Source organism: Neophocaena asiaeorientalis, unplaced genomic scaffold, assembly GCF_003031525.2.
Source record: "Neophocaena asiaeorientalis asiaeorientalis breed wild unplaced genomic scaffold, Neophocaena_asiaeorientalis_V1.1 scaffold230, whole genome shotgun sequence".
Taxonomy (NCBI): Eukaryota; Metazoa; Chordata; class Mammalia; order Artiodactyla; family Phocoenidae; genus Neophocaena; species Neophocaena asiaeorientalis.
In genome coordinates this window covers 3,848,944-3,864,011 of record NW_020175186.1, presented here as the reverse complement: position 1 = coordinate 3,864,011, position 15,068 = coordinate 3,848,944, and the positions used below count along the sequence as shown (strand labels likewise).

The 15,068-nt window shown below is 34.9% G+C and overlaps 1 protein-coding gene across 1 annotated transcript in view; it reads right to left on the bottom strand.

The window, feature by feature from the left end:
• The window catches only part of ANO5 (anoctamin 5), a 96,360-nt gene that overhangs the window by 72,565 nt on the left and 8,727 nt on the right, over positions 1-15,068 (bottom strand). Inside the window, exons 2-3 of the mRNA XM_024764704.1 lie at positions 12,846-12,889; positions 2,981-3,031 (exon numbers count right to left, since the gene is read on the bottom strand). Of these exons, the coding sequence (XP_024620472.1) occupies positions 2,981-3,031; positions 12,846-12,889 (95 nt within the window). The remainder of the gene's footprint in view (positions 1-2,980; positions 3,032-12,845; positions 12,890-15,068) is intronic.

Sequence of the window (15,068 nt, the reverse complement as noted above, 5' to 3'; positions counted from 1 at the left end):
TAAAAAGGGAGAATAGAAAGAAAAACTTCACAGTAGAGCAAGCTGACAAATATGACTTCAAGCCAGGCAATCAAGGTTAACATCACGAATGATAAGTCACGTGGGTAGGCAATGTACCCTTCATATAATGTGATGAAAAAAGCATTTTACTCCTATTGTCTTCCTCCCAAAAATGTACTACCCCAGTCTAATTATGAGAAAATAGCTGAGGGACATTCTACAAAATACTTGACGAGTATGCCTCAAAACTGTGAAGGTCATTGAAAACAAGAAAAGTCTGAGACACTGTCACAGCCAAAAGGAGCCTGAAGAGACATGACAACTAAATGCAATGTGGTGTCCTGGATGGGATCCTGGAATAGAAAAAGAACACCAGGGAAAAACTAAGGGAATGTGAACAAAGTATGGACTTTAATTAATAATGATGTACCAATATTGGTTCATTATTTGCAACAAATATATCATATTAATGCAAGATGTAAATAGGGAAAAATGTACATGACGTATAAGGAACTTTATGTACTATGTTCATAATAAATCTGTAAGTCTAAAACTATACTAAAATACAAAGTCGATTAAAAAAGGGAAACCTACTGTTTAATTTTAATAACTTACTGTTTGACCAAAGACAACGTCATCATAAAGAATGAAATACCATAAACCACTTTAAAATCATTTGGAATTTAAAACTTCAATTGTTAGTATATGACTTAATTGGGGAAATTATTTGCAACATATCACAGACAAGGGGCTAATAATAAATATGTGACCAGCTCCAAAAAAATCAAGAAAAAAAAAACCTAATAGCTTGACAGGAAAATAGACAAAGAAATATACACAGAATGATCCAGCAAAATTAATTAAAATGACCATCAATGTAGAAAAAGATAAAATGTCTCACTCATATTGAGAGAAATTAAAGTTTAAACTATCCTAGGATACAGAGCTAACTGAAAAAGCTCTCAACTGAAAAAGGTCCACTATCTATCTCTCTAACAGACAGGCAAACATCTAAACTTATTAATACACTGTTAATGAAGCTATGGAGAAATAGGACTCTCATATATTTCTTATAAATGCAAAACGGAGGGGAATTTGGCAATATATGGTAAAATTACATATGCCTTTATTTTTTGATACTTAAATCCTACTTAGAAAGATACATTTGGCCAAAATATTATAAAACTGATTCCCAAGGGTTAAAGACTAAAAAGAGAAAAGATTTCCAAGATTAAAAACAACCCAAACATCCATCAGTAAAGGGACTGTATGAATACACTATCCTAAACCCGCACAATAGAATACTATGCCACATACTAACAAATCAGAGTGAAATTGACACAGTATAGAGTATAGAGTGAACTCCAGGATATGTTTTTTTGTTTTGTTTTGTTTTGCGGTACGCGGGCCTCTCACTGTTGTGGCCTCTCCCGTTGCGGAGCACAGGCTCCGGATGCGCAGGCCCAGCGGCCATGGCTCACGGGCCTAGCTGCTCCGCGGCATGTGGGATCTTCCCGGACCGGGGCACGAACCCGTGTCCCCTGTGTCGGCAGGCGGACTCTCAACCATTGCGCCACCACGGAAGCCCCAGGATATGTTTTTAAGTGAAAACCAAAGAACAGTTCAGTATATACAGTATGCTGCCTTTAAAGAAGCAGGAAGAATATAAATATACATATGTATGTAGACACACACACACACACACACACACACACACACACACACACAGAAAAGTAAAGGATACATTGGAAAGATAAACTAAATAAAAATGGTTACTACAGAAGGTTTAAGAGGAAAAACAAGGAAGAAATTTTCCTCTGAAATGATTTGTTTCATAGTTTCAAACTGAGATACATTTACCTTCAAGCTAATAAAGTCTAAGCTTCAGGGCCCCTTACTTGCACCAGTCCCATTCTAGCAATGTGTTCTCACAGTCAAACATTTTTGTAAAAATTTTAAAGTAAATTATTGTCCCATTATTCTTCTTGAAAAGTGACACCAAGGGCTTCCCTGGTGGCGCAGTGGTTGAGAGTCTGCCTGCCAATGCAGGGGAAACGGGTTCGTGCCCTAGTCGGGTAAGATCCCACATGCCGCGGAGCAGCTGGGTCCGTGAGCCATGGCCCCTGGGCCTGCGCGTCCGGAGCCTGTACTCTGCAACGGGAGAGACCACAGCAGTGAGAGGCCCACATACCGAAAAAAAAAAAAGAAAAGTGACACCAAAATGGCATAAGCTTTAGGCTTCACTAAACTTTATTTGATTTACAGTTTTCAACTTTGGAATTGTGAATGTTTTACATGGTCAAAAAATAAACATAAATTAAAAAGAAAAACAATAAAATTTCAAGTATTATAATCTGATCAATCCTACAACCTTCATTCTGGAACATAAAGATCAGTACTCTAGTGAAAAGGGAAACATCTGTACCAAAACTGTCAGTATAACTCTATTTCCCCATCTTCCCAAACAGCATCTTTTATTTACTACGCAACTAACAAAAAATTCTGAATCTCTTTATTAACCTCTTAATTGATATTCGAATTTGATTTTTAAATAAACTGTACTTCTTCATGATTATTCTTAGGCATGTACTTACAGGTAAGAAGAAAGATGTATGGAGAGAGAATACTAAATTAGGCCTCAGAAACCTGAGTTCTAGTCTAGTCCAGGATCTGCCCCCCTAAACAAATGGATAATTTTGGTCAAGTCATTAAACTTCTCAGATCCTTCATTTTCTCATCTGTAAAACTGAGAAAGTAAAATGCTAGCAAAGTGCTATGCTTTATGTGTCATTCTCATTAATGTGTCTAACGACATTTTTTTCCCCATAAGAAACTGATTTTTTTCCAAAGTAATAAATTCTCTAATATCATGTATAAGAACCTGAAAAACTGTGAACTGAGAAATAGTCACGATTGCTGACTACAAAAAAAACACCCCGTCATGTCCATGCAAGAAAGTACAGTACAGATGGCTGCTTACCCTTGGTTCTTCACTGATGAGAAAACTGGACTCTCTGCTGTTCAGGTCCTGCTAATAGCGTCATGGAGAAGATAGAATGCTATTAATAATAATAATGCAAGTGGGGAGTATATAACTTTTAACAATAAAAACTCTAGGTTCTCTGTGCAGAAGTACTAAACCTACAACTCAGGGGAGCTATGAAGCACCTGAAATTGGATGCAAAACTGTGTGTATACATGTGCATGTGTGGGTGTATAATGTGTGTGTATGTTTATGCGGGGAGAGAGAGAGAGAGAGAGGGCGCTTGAGAAAGAATGAGAAATTTGGAGGTAGCTTTAACGAATCATAAAAAAAAATCTGAGATACAAGAAATGATTAAGAAGTACTACATTGCAGAAAAATAACAAGGAGCTCCAATCTTTTAATGATGCTGAATCCTGAATGGCACCAAAAGGAAGGACAGAATTGGCTATTTTAGGCCTTTCACCATTTGTTTGTAATTATTAAAGTGAATACCCTAGAAAATGCATCACCAGAATTCTTAAGGATTTATACTTATAACCCAAGAGAAAAGCCATACATAGATATAAATACACAAAAACCACTTGTAGTTAAAGTAATAGTGATGCCTCCCTTGGTGTACGGTGGATTTAAATCTTCACGCTCCATGATAGCCTGCACACCACAGCACATACTCCTGAGATCACTCAAATATTTCGCTTTCTCTCCCTCCCTCTCTCTCTTTCCTCTTTTTGTCAGTCTAGCTAGAGGTTTGCCAATTTTATTATCTACCAAAGAGCTAACTTTTTGTTTTAATGCTTTTCTCTAATATTTTTCTGTTTTCAACTTACTGATTACTGCTCTTATCTTTATTATTACCTTCCTTCTGTTTTGTCTGGGTTTATTTTGCTCTTATTTCTTGAAAGGGAAGCTTATTGTTGATTTAAGACTTTTCCTCCCTACTAATATAAATGTTCAGTGCTACAAATTTGCTACAAATTTCGTTTCAGCATTACTCTTGCTAGATCCTTCAAATGTTAATATGTTGCATTTTCACTTTTATTCAGGTCACTTTTTTTTTTGTCTGTTTGTTTTCATTTTGTTTTTTCCTTTAGGTTTTCTTTGACCCTTGGATTGTTTAGAAGTATGCTGTTCAGTTTCCAATAGTTGGAGATGTTCCTGTTAACAATGGTTACTGATTTCTAGTTTGATTACATTGTGGTTCAAGAACACATTCCATTATTTCAATTATTTTAAATTTGTTGAGGTTTGTTTTATTGCCCAGAATATAGTCTGTCTTGGCATGTGTTCCATCATTACTTGAAACAGATGTGCATTTTGCTGCTATCAGGTGGAATACTATATAAATGTTGGCTACATCCTGTTAGTTGATGTGAGTTCATCTATACCTTACTGATTTTCTATTCAGTTGTTCCATCTATTATTGAAGAGTGAAATCTCCAGTTATAATTATAGATTTGTGTATTACTCCTTCCCATTTATTAGCTTTTGCTTCACATATTATGATGCTATTATTTTGTGCATGCAAATTTAGCACTGCTATGTTTCATTGTTGGATGGATTCCTTTTATCATTATGTCATGTCCTGCTCTGTCCATGGTAATTTTCTTTACTCCAATGTGTAATCGACATTAATGATGTGATATTAATATAACACTCATGCTTTCTTTTTGTTAGTGTTTGCATTTATTTTCATCCATAATGTATATTTTTAATCCTTTTACTTGCATTTTTTAATCCACTTTGCCAAACTCTTTTTTCTTTTCAATTTGTGTGTTTAGACTATTTACACTTCATGTAATTACTAGTGTATTAGGAATTAAAAGTTCTGCCATTTTATTTTTGTGTTTTCTGCTTGTTTCTTCTGTATTATGTTTCCCTGTTTTATTTTTCATGACTTCCCATGGGTTATTGGAAATATTTTTATAATTCCATTTTGATTTATCTAAACCGTTTTTGAGTATATCTCTTTGTATAGTTTAAGTGGTTGCTTTGATATTAATTACATTACATATACATTATTTATCACACTTTACAGTATACATGTTTTACTTGTCAAATGAAGTATAAAACCCTTACTTCCCTTTACAATCCCAAACCTTCTTTGTTTATAATTGTCGTAACTATTTCTCTGCATATATTGAGAACCACATCAGAGACGTTGTAAAGTTTTTACTTCAACTTTCAAAACATAATTTTGAAAACTTGAGACAGAAAGTCTATTGCATTTACTCATGCTTTTACTCTTTCTGTTGATTTTTTCCTTCATCTCCATGCTACAAAATTCCTTATTTTATCATTTTCTTTCTGTTAGAGAACTTCCTTTGGCCAATCTTTTAGAATAGATGTGCTGGTGAAAAATTTTTTTAGCCTTCCTTCCTTTGTGAATGTCTTGATTTCTCTGTTCATTCCTGAAGGGTATTTTCACTGGCTACAGAATTCTGATTTGGCACTGAGCTCTTGAAAAAATCTGTATTGCTTCCTTTAGCCTCCATGGTTTCTAATGTGAAATCTGTTGTCATTTTAATGGCTTTCCCCCTAGAGTTAAGTCCCTAGCCAGTTTGTCTTCTTCTCTAACATTCACAGTCTTATTATGTTTGTTTTACATATAATATCCAGGGTTTTTAGCTATACTTAGAAAAAGAAATAGAGAAAATTTTATCTACTCCATCTTTCTAGAATTAAGAGCAACAGTCACTTTGGAGCTAATTCAATAATATACCCATTTAATAACTCTAAACCTTATCAGCCATTCTTCATCTTTGTTTCGGAGAAGTGCTGTTTTTATTCCAACATACTTTATATTAAAAATATATATATGCTAGACCTAACTATAGGTTAAGTCTAAAGGGAGTTTGGTATGATAGTGCTATTCTCATAGGGTTGAACATTTCCCTGTCACTTACTGCCTTCGTATAAAAGTAACACTAAAAAAAACTAAAAATTATGACATATGCTATTTCTAAAATACTATGGTTGCTCTTGAAATGTGCAGAGGTAAGGAACAGTATAAATATGACTTGAGAATGTTTTTTGTTACAGAAGTTTAAGTTTGGAATATACATATAAATACACAAAGAAGCAAAGAATATGAAGTAATTCATAATTACTTGAAGTTAACTTGAGCAATACATACAAAGATCTGTAAGAAGTATATTATTGCTATGTCAGTATGAACAAAATGAAAATGACAATATTATTATCATTCAAGTTGCATCAGTCAATCTCATAAATCTTTCCTCAGTCTGCTCCAAAGACATGTAAGCTTTAATTTTTGATGTTCTTTATTTTCTAGATAATTGTCTTAATTCACTAACTCACTCAATAAATATGTTCTGGGCTTCCCTGGTGGTGCAGCGGTTGAGAGTCTGCCTGCCAATGCAGGGGACACGGGTTCGTGCCCAGGTCCGGGAAGATCCCACGTGCCGCGGGGCGGCTGGGCCCGTGAACCACGGCCTCTGAGCCTGCGCATCCAGAGCCTGTGCTCTGCAATGGGAGAGGCCACAACAGTGAGAGGCCCGCATATCGCAAAATAAATATGTTCTCTGTGCCACATTACATCACTTTAGTTGCGGGGCCTATGCTTTACGACCGTGGTTTCCAAACTTTAATGGCAATATGAATAACCTGGGATGCTCTTTTTAAATCATGACTCCCTAACCTTATCCCCCAAAATATTGATTAGTAGTCTGAGGTTGGTCCCAGGAGTCTGCATTTTTAAGAAATTCTTTATATAATCCTTATTCAGGTGGTCTACAAATTACACTGTAAAAATAACTGGACCAACTGATTTTCATAGTTTATTCAATTCTCATATTCTATTTTTCTTAGTATTTTGGTCATTGAGCTTCTAAAGGATCGCAGAACTTCTAGAAATCTTAAGTCAACCAGCTAAATGAGCCAGTTTATCCAGCTAACTAGCACACAGCCAACCTATTCTGGTAAGTTGTGTTTCCCAGGGTGAGAATTCCAGTCACTCCTAAAAAGCTATTTTTAAAGAGACATTTTCTATTTGGCTGTTCATCCCTAACCCAATTCAAGGACATCCAACTCTATGAGTATGGCTCTGGGTCAACTAGAGCCTAACAGAAAGATTATTTTATCTGAAATACTTTTAGAATGCTTTCTCTCTGTATAAAAAAAAAAAAAAAAAAGTTGTTAGTATCTATTTGCAAGTTTACATAAATAAAATAAGGACTTTGCTTAAGAGAATCCTATATTTTTGCAAATTGTATTTAACTTTATTATTTATAATTTTATTTAATATATTTACTTAATTCAGGTTGAGTAACTTAAACCCTGGCATAGTCATCAATAAGCACTTATCAGGTTCAAAATGCCAGTATAAGGAGATCCTGAATTCACCTCCTCCCACGGACACACCAAATCTCTAGCTAAAAATGGAACAATTCCCTCTAAAAAATGAAAACTATCTGACTAGCACCTCTAAAACAAAGGATAAAAGGGCCACAATGATGAGGGTGGGAAAAACAGAGATGCAATCCCACCAAAAATCCCACTCTTGGGTGAGGCTCACCCATAATCAGGAAGGATCTCACAAATATGGAGCTTCTTCCTGAGAAATGAGGGGTTTGTGCCCCACATCAGGCACCCCAACCCTTGGGACCTGCACTGGAGGGACAAGCCCCCAAAATGAATGGTTTGAAAACCAACAGGGCTTATGTTCAGGAGACCCAAAGGGCTATAGGGAACTAAGATTTTACTCTTAAAGGGCTCATTTCTAGACTCACTCACCCTGGGACCCACCACAAAAGAAGCAGTTTGAAAAGCACCTAAACTCTACGTGAAAAAGATTCATTTGCCAATCTTAAAGCATCTATCAGAGGGGCAGGGCCTGTTAGGACTCTCTCTAGGGATAGAGGTGTTGGTGGGGGCCATTTTTGCCCTCTCCCACTACCTTGCTAGCACCAGTGGGTGCACACAGTGATAGCACTCTCCCACTGTCCAGCTAAAGCCAGTGGGAGTGCCTCGTCCCTGCACTCTCCTGCTCCATCACTAAAAGCAGTGGGTGTGACCCAGCCCTGTGCTCTCCTGCCGCCTCTAAAGCCTTACCACTAAACTGGACTTACACAAAATGTTAAAGGGGCTTCTTTAAGCTGAAAAAACATGAGCACTAATTAATAACAAGAAAACATATGTAAGTAAAAATCTCACTGGTGAAGATAAATATATAGTAAACGTAGTGGATTATTATAAAGCTAGTATGAAGGATAAAAAACAAAAGTAGTAAAAATAACTATAACTACAATATTTAGTTAAGGAATACACAAAATAAAAAGATGTAAAATGTGACCTCAAAAACATAAAACATGTGAGGGAGTAAAAATGTGGAGTTTTAAAATGCATTCAAACAACTAGCTATCAATTTAATATGAACTGTATGTGTGTACACACACACACACACACACACACACAGTCTAATATATGTGAATTTCATGGTAACCACAAAGCAAAAATCTATAGTAGACACAAAAAAGATAATGAGAAAGGAATCCAATCATATCACTACAGAAACTCATCAAACCACAAGGGGAGAGAGCAAGAGATGAAGAAAGGAACAGAGAGGAAAACAACCAGAAAACAATGAACAAAATGGCAATAAGTACAATTAATGTAAATGTAAGCAGACTCAGTGATTATTATGAACAATTATATGTCAACAAATTGGACAACATAGAAGAGTTGGAAAAATTCCTAGAAACATACAATCTTTCAAGACTGAATCAGAAAGAAATAGAAAGTCTGAACAGACTGATTACTAATAAGGAAATTGAATAAGTGATCAAAAACTTCTCAACAAACAAAATTCCAGGACCAGATGGCTTCACTGGAGAATTCTACCAAACATTCAAAGAAAATTTAATATCTATCATTCTTAAACTCTTCCAAAAAATTGAAGAAGAGGAAACACTTTCAAACTCATTTTATGAGGCCAGCATTAGCCTGATAGCAAAACCAGACAAGGACACCACACACAAAAAAAAAGAAAATTACAGGCTAATACACCTCTTGAACACAGATGAAAACATCCTCAACAAAATATTAGCAAGCAAAATTCAAAAATACATTAAAAGGATCATGTACCATGATCAAGAGGAAATTGATTCAAGGGATGCAAGGATGGTTCAACATCAGCAAATCAATCAACATAATACAGCACATTGACAAAACAAAAGATAAAAGTCATATGATCATATCAAAGATAAAAATAATAAGATACAGAAAAACCATTTGACAAAATTCAACATCCATTTATGATTAAAAACTCTCAACAAAGTGGGTATAGAGGGAACATATATCACCATAATAAAGGCTATATATGACAAGCCCCCAGCTAACATCATACTAAACAGCTTTCAGCTTTTCCTGCAAGATCAGGAACAAGAAAAGGATGCCCACTCTTGCCACTTTCAGCCAACATAGTATTGGAAGTCCTAGCCAGATCAATTAGGCAAGAAAAATAAATAAAAGGCCTACAAATTGGAAAGGAAAAGTAAAACTGTCACTATTCACAGATGACATGAGTTTATATAACCAAAACCCTGAAGACTCCACCAAAAAACTGTTAGAACTAATTATTAAATTTAGTAAAGTTGCAGGATATAAAATCAATACACATAACTCATGTACCACAATGTTCACTGCAGCTCTATTTACAATAGCCAGGACATGGAAGCAACCTAAATGCCCATCGACAGATGAATGGATAAAGAAGATGTGGCACATATATACAATGGAATATTACTCAGCCATAAAAGGAAACAAAATTGAGTTATTTGTAGTGAGGTGGATGGACGTAGAGTCTGTCATACAGAGTGAAGTAAGTCAGAAAGAGAAAAACAAATACCATATGCTAACACATATACATGGAACATAAAAAAAAACGGTTATGAAGAACCTAGGGGCAGGATGGGAATAAAGACACAGACCTACTAGAGAATGGACTTGAGGACATGGGGAGGGGGAAGGGGAAGCTGGGACAAAGTGAGAGAGTGGCATGGACTTACATTCTCTACCAAATGTAAAATCGATAGCTAGTGGGAAGCAGCCACATACCACAGGGAGATCAGCTCGGTGCTTTGTGACCACCTAGAGGGGTGGGATAGGGAGGGTGGGAGGGAGGGAAATGCAAGAGGGAAGAGATATGGGGATATATGTATATATATAGCTGATTCACTTTGTTATAAAGCAGAAACTAACACACCATTGTAAAGCCATTATACTCCAATAAAGATGTTAAAAAAATCAATACACAAATATTAGTTGCATTTCTATACAATAACAATGAGTTCTCATAAAGAGAAGTTAAGAAAGTAATCCCATTTACAATTGCATCAAAAAGAATAAAATACTTAGGAATAAATTTAACCAAGGAGGTGAAAGACCTGTAACACACTGATGAAAGAAATTGAAGAGAATACAAAACAATGGAAAGATATTCATGTTCATGGATTGGAAGATTAATATTGTTAAAATGTCCATATTACCCAAAGCAATCTACAGATTAATTCAATCCATCATAATTCCAATGGCATATTTCAAAGAACTGAACAAACAATCCTAAAATTTGTCTGGAACCACAAAAAACCCTGAATAACCAAACCAATCTTGAGAAAGAAGACCAAATCTGGAGGCATCATGCTTCCTGATTTCAAACTATATTATAAAGATATAGTAATCAAAACATAATGGTATTGGTATAAATACAGAAACATAGATGAATAGAACAGAATAGAGAGCCCAAAAATAAACCCACGTATATGGTCAATTAATTTATGACAAAGGAGCCAAGAAAATACAATGTGGAGAGGATAGCGTCTCCTTCAATAAGGGCTGTTGGGGACACTGGACAGTCACATGCAAAATAATGTAACTAAATCACTATCTTACACCATACACAAAAATAAATGCAAAATGGATTAAAGAATTAAATGTAAGACCTTAAACCATAAAACCCTAGAAAAAAAATATAGGTGGTAAGCTCCTTGACATCAGTCTTAGAGATAATTTTTGGATCTGACTCCAAAAGCAAATGCAATAAAAGCAAAAATAAACAAGCAGGATTACAACAAACTAAAACGTTTCTGCATATCAAAGGAAATCATTAACAAAATGAAAATGCAGCTTACTGAATGTGAGAAAATATTTGCAAGTCATATAACTAATAAGAGGTTAATATCCAAAATATATAAGGAACCCATACAACTCAACAGCAAAAAAATAAATAATACAATTTTTAAAAATGAGCAGAGGATCTGAATAAACATTTTTCCAAAGAAATACAGATGGCCAACAGGCACATGAAAAGATGTTTGGCATCATTAATCATCAGAGAAATGCAAATGAAAACCACAATGAGATATGAACTCACACTTGTCAGAATGGCTATCATCAGAAAGACAAGAAATAACAAGTGTTGGCAAGGATGTAAAGAAAAGGGAACCCCTGTCCACTGCGGATGGGAATATAAATTGGTACAGATACTACGGGAAAGAGTATGGAGATTCTTCAAAAAATTAAAAACAGAACTACCACAGGATGTGACAATTCCACTTCTGGTTATTTATCCAAAGAATATGAAAACACTAATTTGAAAAGATACATGCACCCATACGTTCACTGCAGCATTATTTACAATAGCCAAAATATGGAAATAACCTTAAGTATACATGAATGGATGATTAATAAATAAAATGTATATATATATATATTATATATATGCAATGGAATACTTCTTAGTCATAAAAAAAGAATAAAATCTTGCCAATTGCTACCATCAATGGACCTTGAGGGTATTACATTAAGTGAAATAAGTCAGACAGAGAAAGACAAAAGACTGTATGATTTCACTTGTATGTTGAGTCTAAAAAACAAAACAAATGAACAAATAGAACAAAACTTACAAAGAACAGACTGGCGGTTGCCAGAGGAGAGGTGGCTGGAGGTAGGCAAAATGGGTGAAAGGTGTCAAGAGGTACAAACTTTCAGTTACAAATAAGTCATGGGGATGTAATTTATAGCAAAGTGACTATAGTCAATAGTATGGTATTGCATATTTGAAAGTTGCTAAGAGAATAAATCTTAAAAGCTATCATCACAAGGGACTTCCCTGAGGGTCCACTGGTTAAGACTTCACCTTCCAATGCAGGGGGTGCGGGTTCGATCCCTGGGGGGAAGCTAAGATCCCACATGCCTCGGGGCCAAAAAACCAAACCATAAAACAGAAGCAATATTGTAACAAATTCAATAAAGACTTTATAAAAATATAGGAGCCTTCACTGAAGCTGTTTTAAAAAAAGCTGTCATCACAAGAAAAAAAAATCTGTGACTTTGTATGATGATGGATGGTAATTAGACTTACTGTGGTGATATTTCAGTGTATACAGATATGAATCATTATGTGTATACTTGAAATTAATATAATATGTCAATTATACCTCAGTAAAAATGCACTAATCACATACTACTAATAACTTTAACAAAAAAGCTATCAAATATTATACCTGCATTATAGTCAAGCAAAGTATTAAGCCAAATACTATTATCTTGCATATCAAGTCTCAGCATTTCTGAGTTTATATCACAGAAAGCCTCAAAACAAATCCAAACTTATGGCTGCTCCCTTATAACATCCAGAAAGATTTAGTATTAAATCTGCATGAAACATGGAACTTGCTTTACTTACTTAAAAATGAACAGGTTGGAGGACAAAACATTAAGAATGTAGTATAAGTAAATAACTGGAGTACAAAGACCTAAGTATTCATATGAAGTGCATTTCTAACCTTGGCTCAATTTTTTGTTCTGACTTATAGGAGGCTAACACATATATTTACCTTACCTCATTTACTTCAAAAAAACGTTCTTCTCTACTGGCTCTTCTCTCTAAATTAAACAACAACAACAACAAAATCATGTTAAAATGGCCAACCAATCACAGTATGTTAAAAGTCTGCATAAGGAGAAAATAGGAATTCAAAATTTAAACAAAAGAAGTCCAAAGAAAATAATGTTGGAAGAAAACATCCAAGATCTTCCTGGAGCTAAGTTGTTCAAAACAAACTCAAAAGAATTCAGCACCAAAAACTGTCTATAATATAGAGGAAAATCATCAAATACTAATGTGTAGGTTATAATCTCACCCACTAAGAAATAAACTTAACTCTGATGAATACAGTTGTAATTCCATAGCCACACAACTGCTGAGAGGAAAACATTCAGTAGGGATGTCCATCCCTATCTCTTTGTTCTCACCATGTGAGATTTATTATTCTATCAGTGTGTTTTCCTGGAACTGAACCACACTGGTTACAAGTAAAGTACTAACAGAGGACTACCAGTTTTAAATAGGCCAAATTACTTTCCTGACACAGATATCTTCATGATGGTTATGTGCTGAGTCATTTGGACTGAAATACATCTTCAAATAAGTTTCTGACGCTAAAAACTGTTAAATATAGAATTCTGATTCTTATTCTCTAGGGACTCCAATTTGCAAAACACTGAGAAATATTTCACAAGTCAAAAACTTGGGGGACAAAATCACAATGGGAATGGAATAAAATATTGCTACCACTTAAGAGCCATCCACAGTAACTGTAATTTTAGGAAGTGTTAGTATATATTCTGAAAATACAGAAAATATAAACCTACCATTTGTATAGTTTTTTTTTCTTTCCCAATTTTGTTTATTGTGATAAAATACACATAATATGAAATTTACCATATTAACCATTAACAAGCATACAGTCCAACAGTATTAAATTCATTCATAATATTGAGCAACCATCACCAACATCCATCTCAGAACTCTTTTCATCTTGTAAAACTGAAACACTATACCCATTACCAACTCCTCATTCTCCCCTTTCCCAGCCCCAGGCAACCACCATTCTACTTTCTGTCTCTATGATTTTGACTACCCTAAGTACCACATATAAGTGGAATCATGTAGTATTTTTCATTGTGTGAGTGGTTTATTTCACATAGCATGTCCTCAGGTTTCATCAATGCTATAGCATATGTCAGAATTTCCTGCCTTTTAAGGCTGAATAATATTCCATTGTATATGTATGCCACATTTTGCTTACCCATTCATCCACTGATGGACACTTCTGTTGCTTCCACATTTAGCTGCTGTGAATAATGCTGCTATCTACATGGGTGTACAAATATCTCCAAGATCCTGCTTTCAATTCTTTTGGGTATATACACAAGGTGGAATTGCTAGATCATATGGTAATTCTTTTTTTAATTTTTTAAGGAATCACCATACTGTACCATTTTACATTTCCACCAAGAGTGCACCAGATTTCCAATTACTCCACATCCTCTCCAACTTTTGTATTTTTTTCTTTTTGATAGTAGGCATCCTAGTGGATTTGAGGTGGTACCTCTTTGTAGTTTTGATTTGCATCCCCCTAATGATTATGATGTTGAGTATCTTTTCATGTTCTTCTTGGCCATTTTTATATCTTCTTTATAGAAATGCCTATTCAAGTCCTTTGCCCATTTTTAAATCAAGTTGTTTGGTTTTTTATCATTGAGTTTTAGGAGTTCTCTAACTGGATCAGATATATGATTTGCTCACATTTTATCCCATTTTTTCATATTTGTGAGGTCAATTTGTCTATTTTTCTTTTCTTGCCTGTGCCTTTGGTGTCATATCCAAGAAACCACTGTCAAATCCAATGTCATGAAATTTTGTCCTATGTTTCCTTCTAAGAGTTTTATAGTTTTATGCTTACATTTAGGTCTTTGATCCATTCTGAGTTAATTTTTGTATATGGTGTTAGGTAAGGACCCAACTTCACTTTTTTGCACATGGATATCCAAATTTCCCAGCATCATTTATTGAAAAGACTGACCTTTCCCCATTTAATGGCCTTGTCATCCTTGTAAAAAATAATTTGACCATATACATGCAAGAGTTTATTTCTGGGCTCTCTATTCTAGTCCATTGGTCTATATATCTGTCTTTATGCCAGTACCATACAACTTTGATAACTGTAGCTTTGTAGTTAATTTTGAAATCAGTGGGTCATTCAGCTTTGTTCTTTTTCAA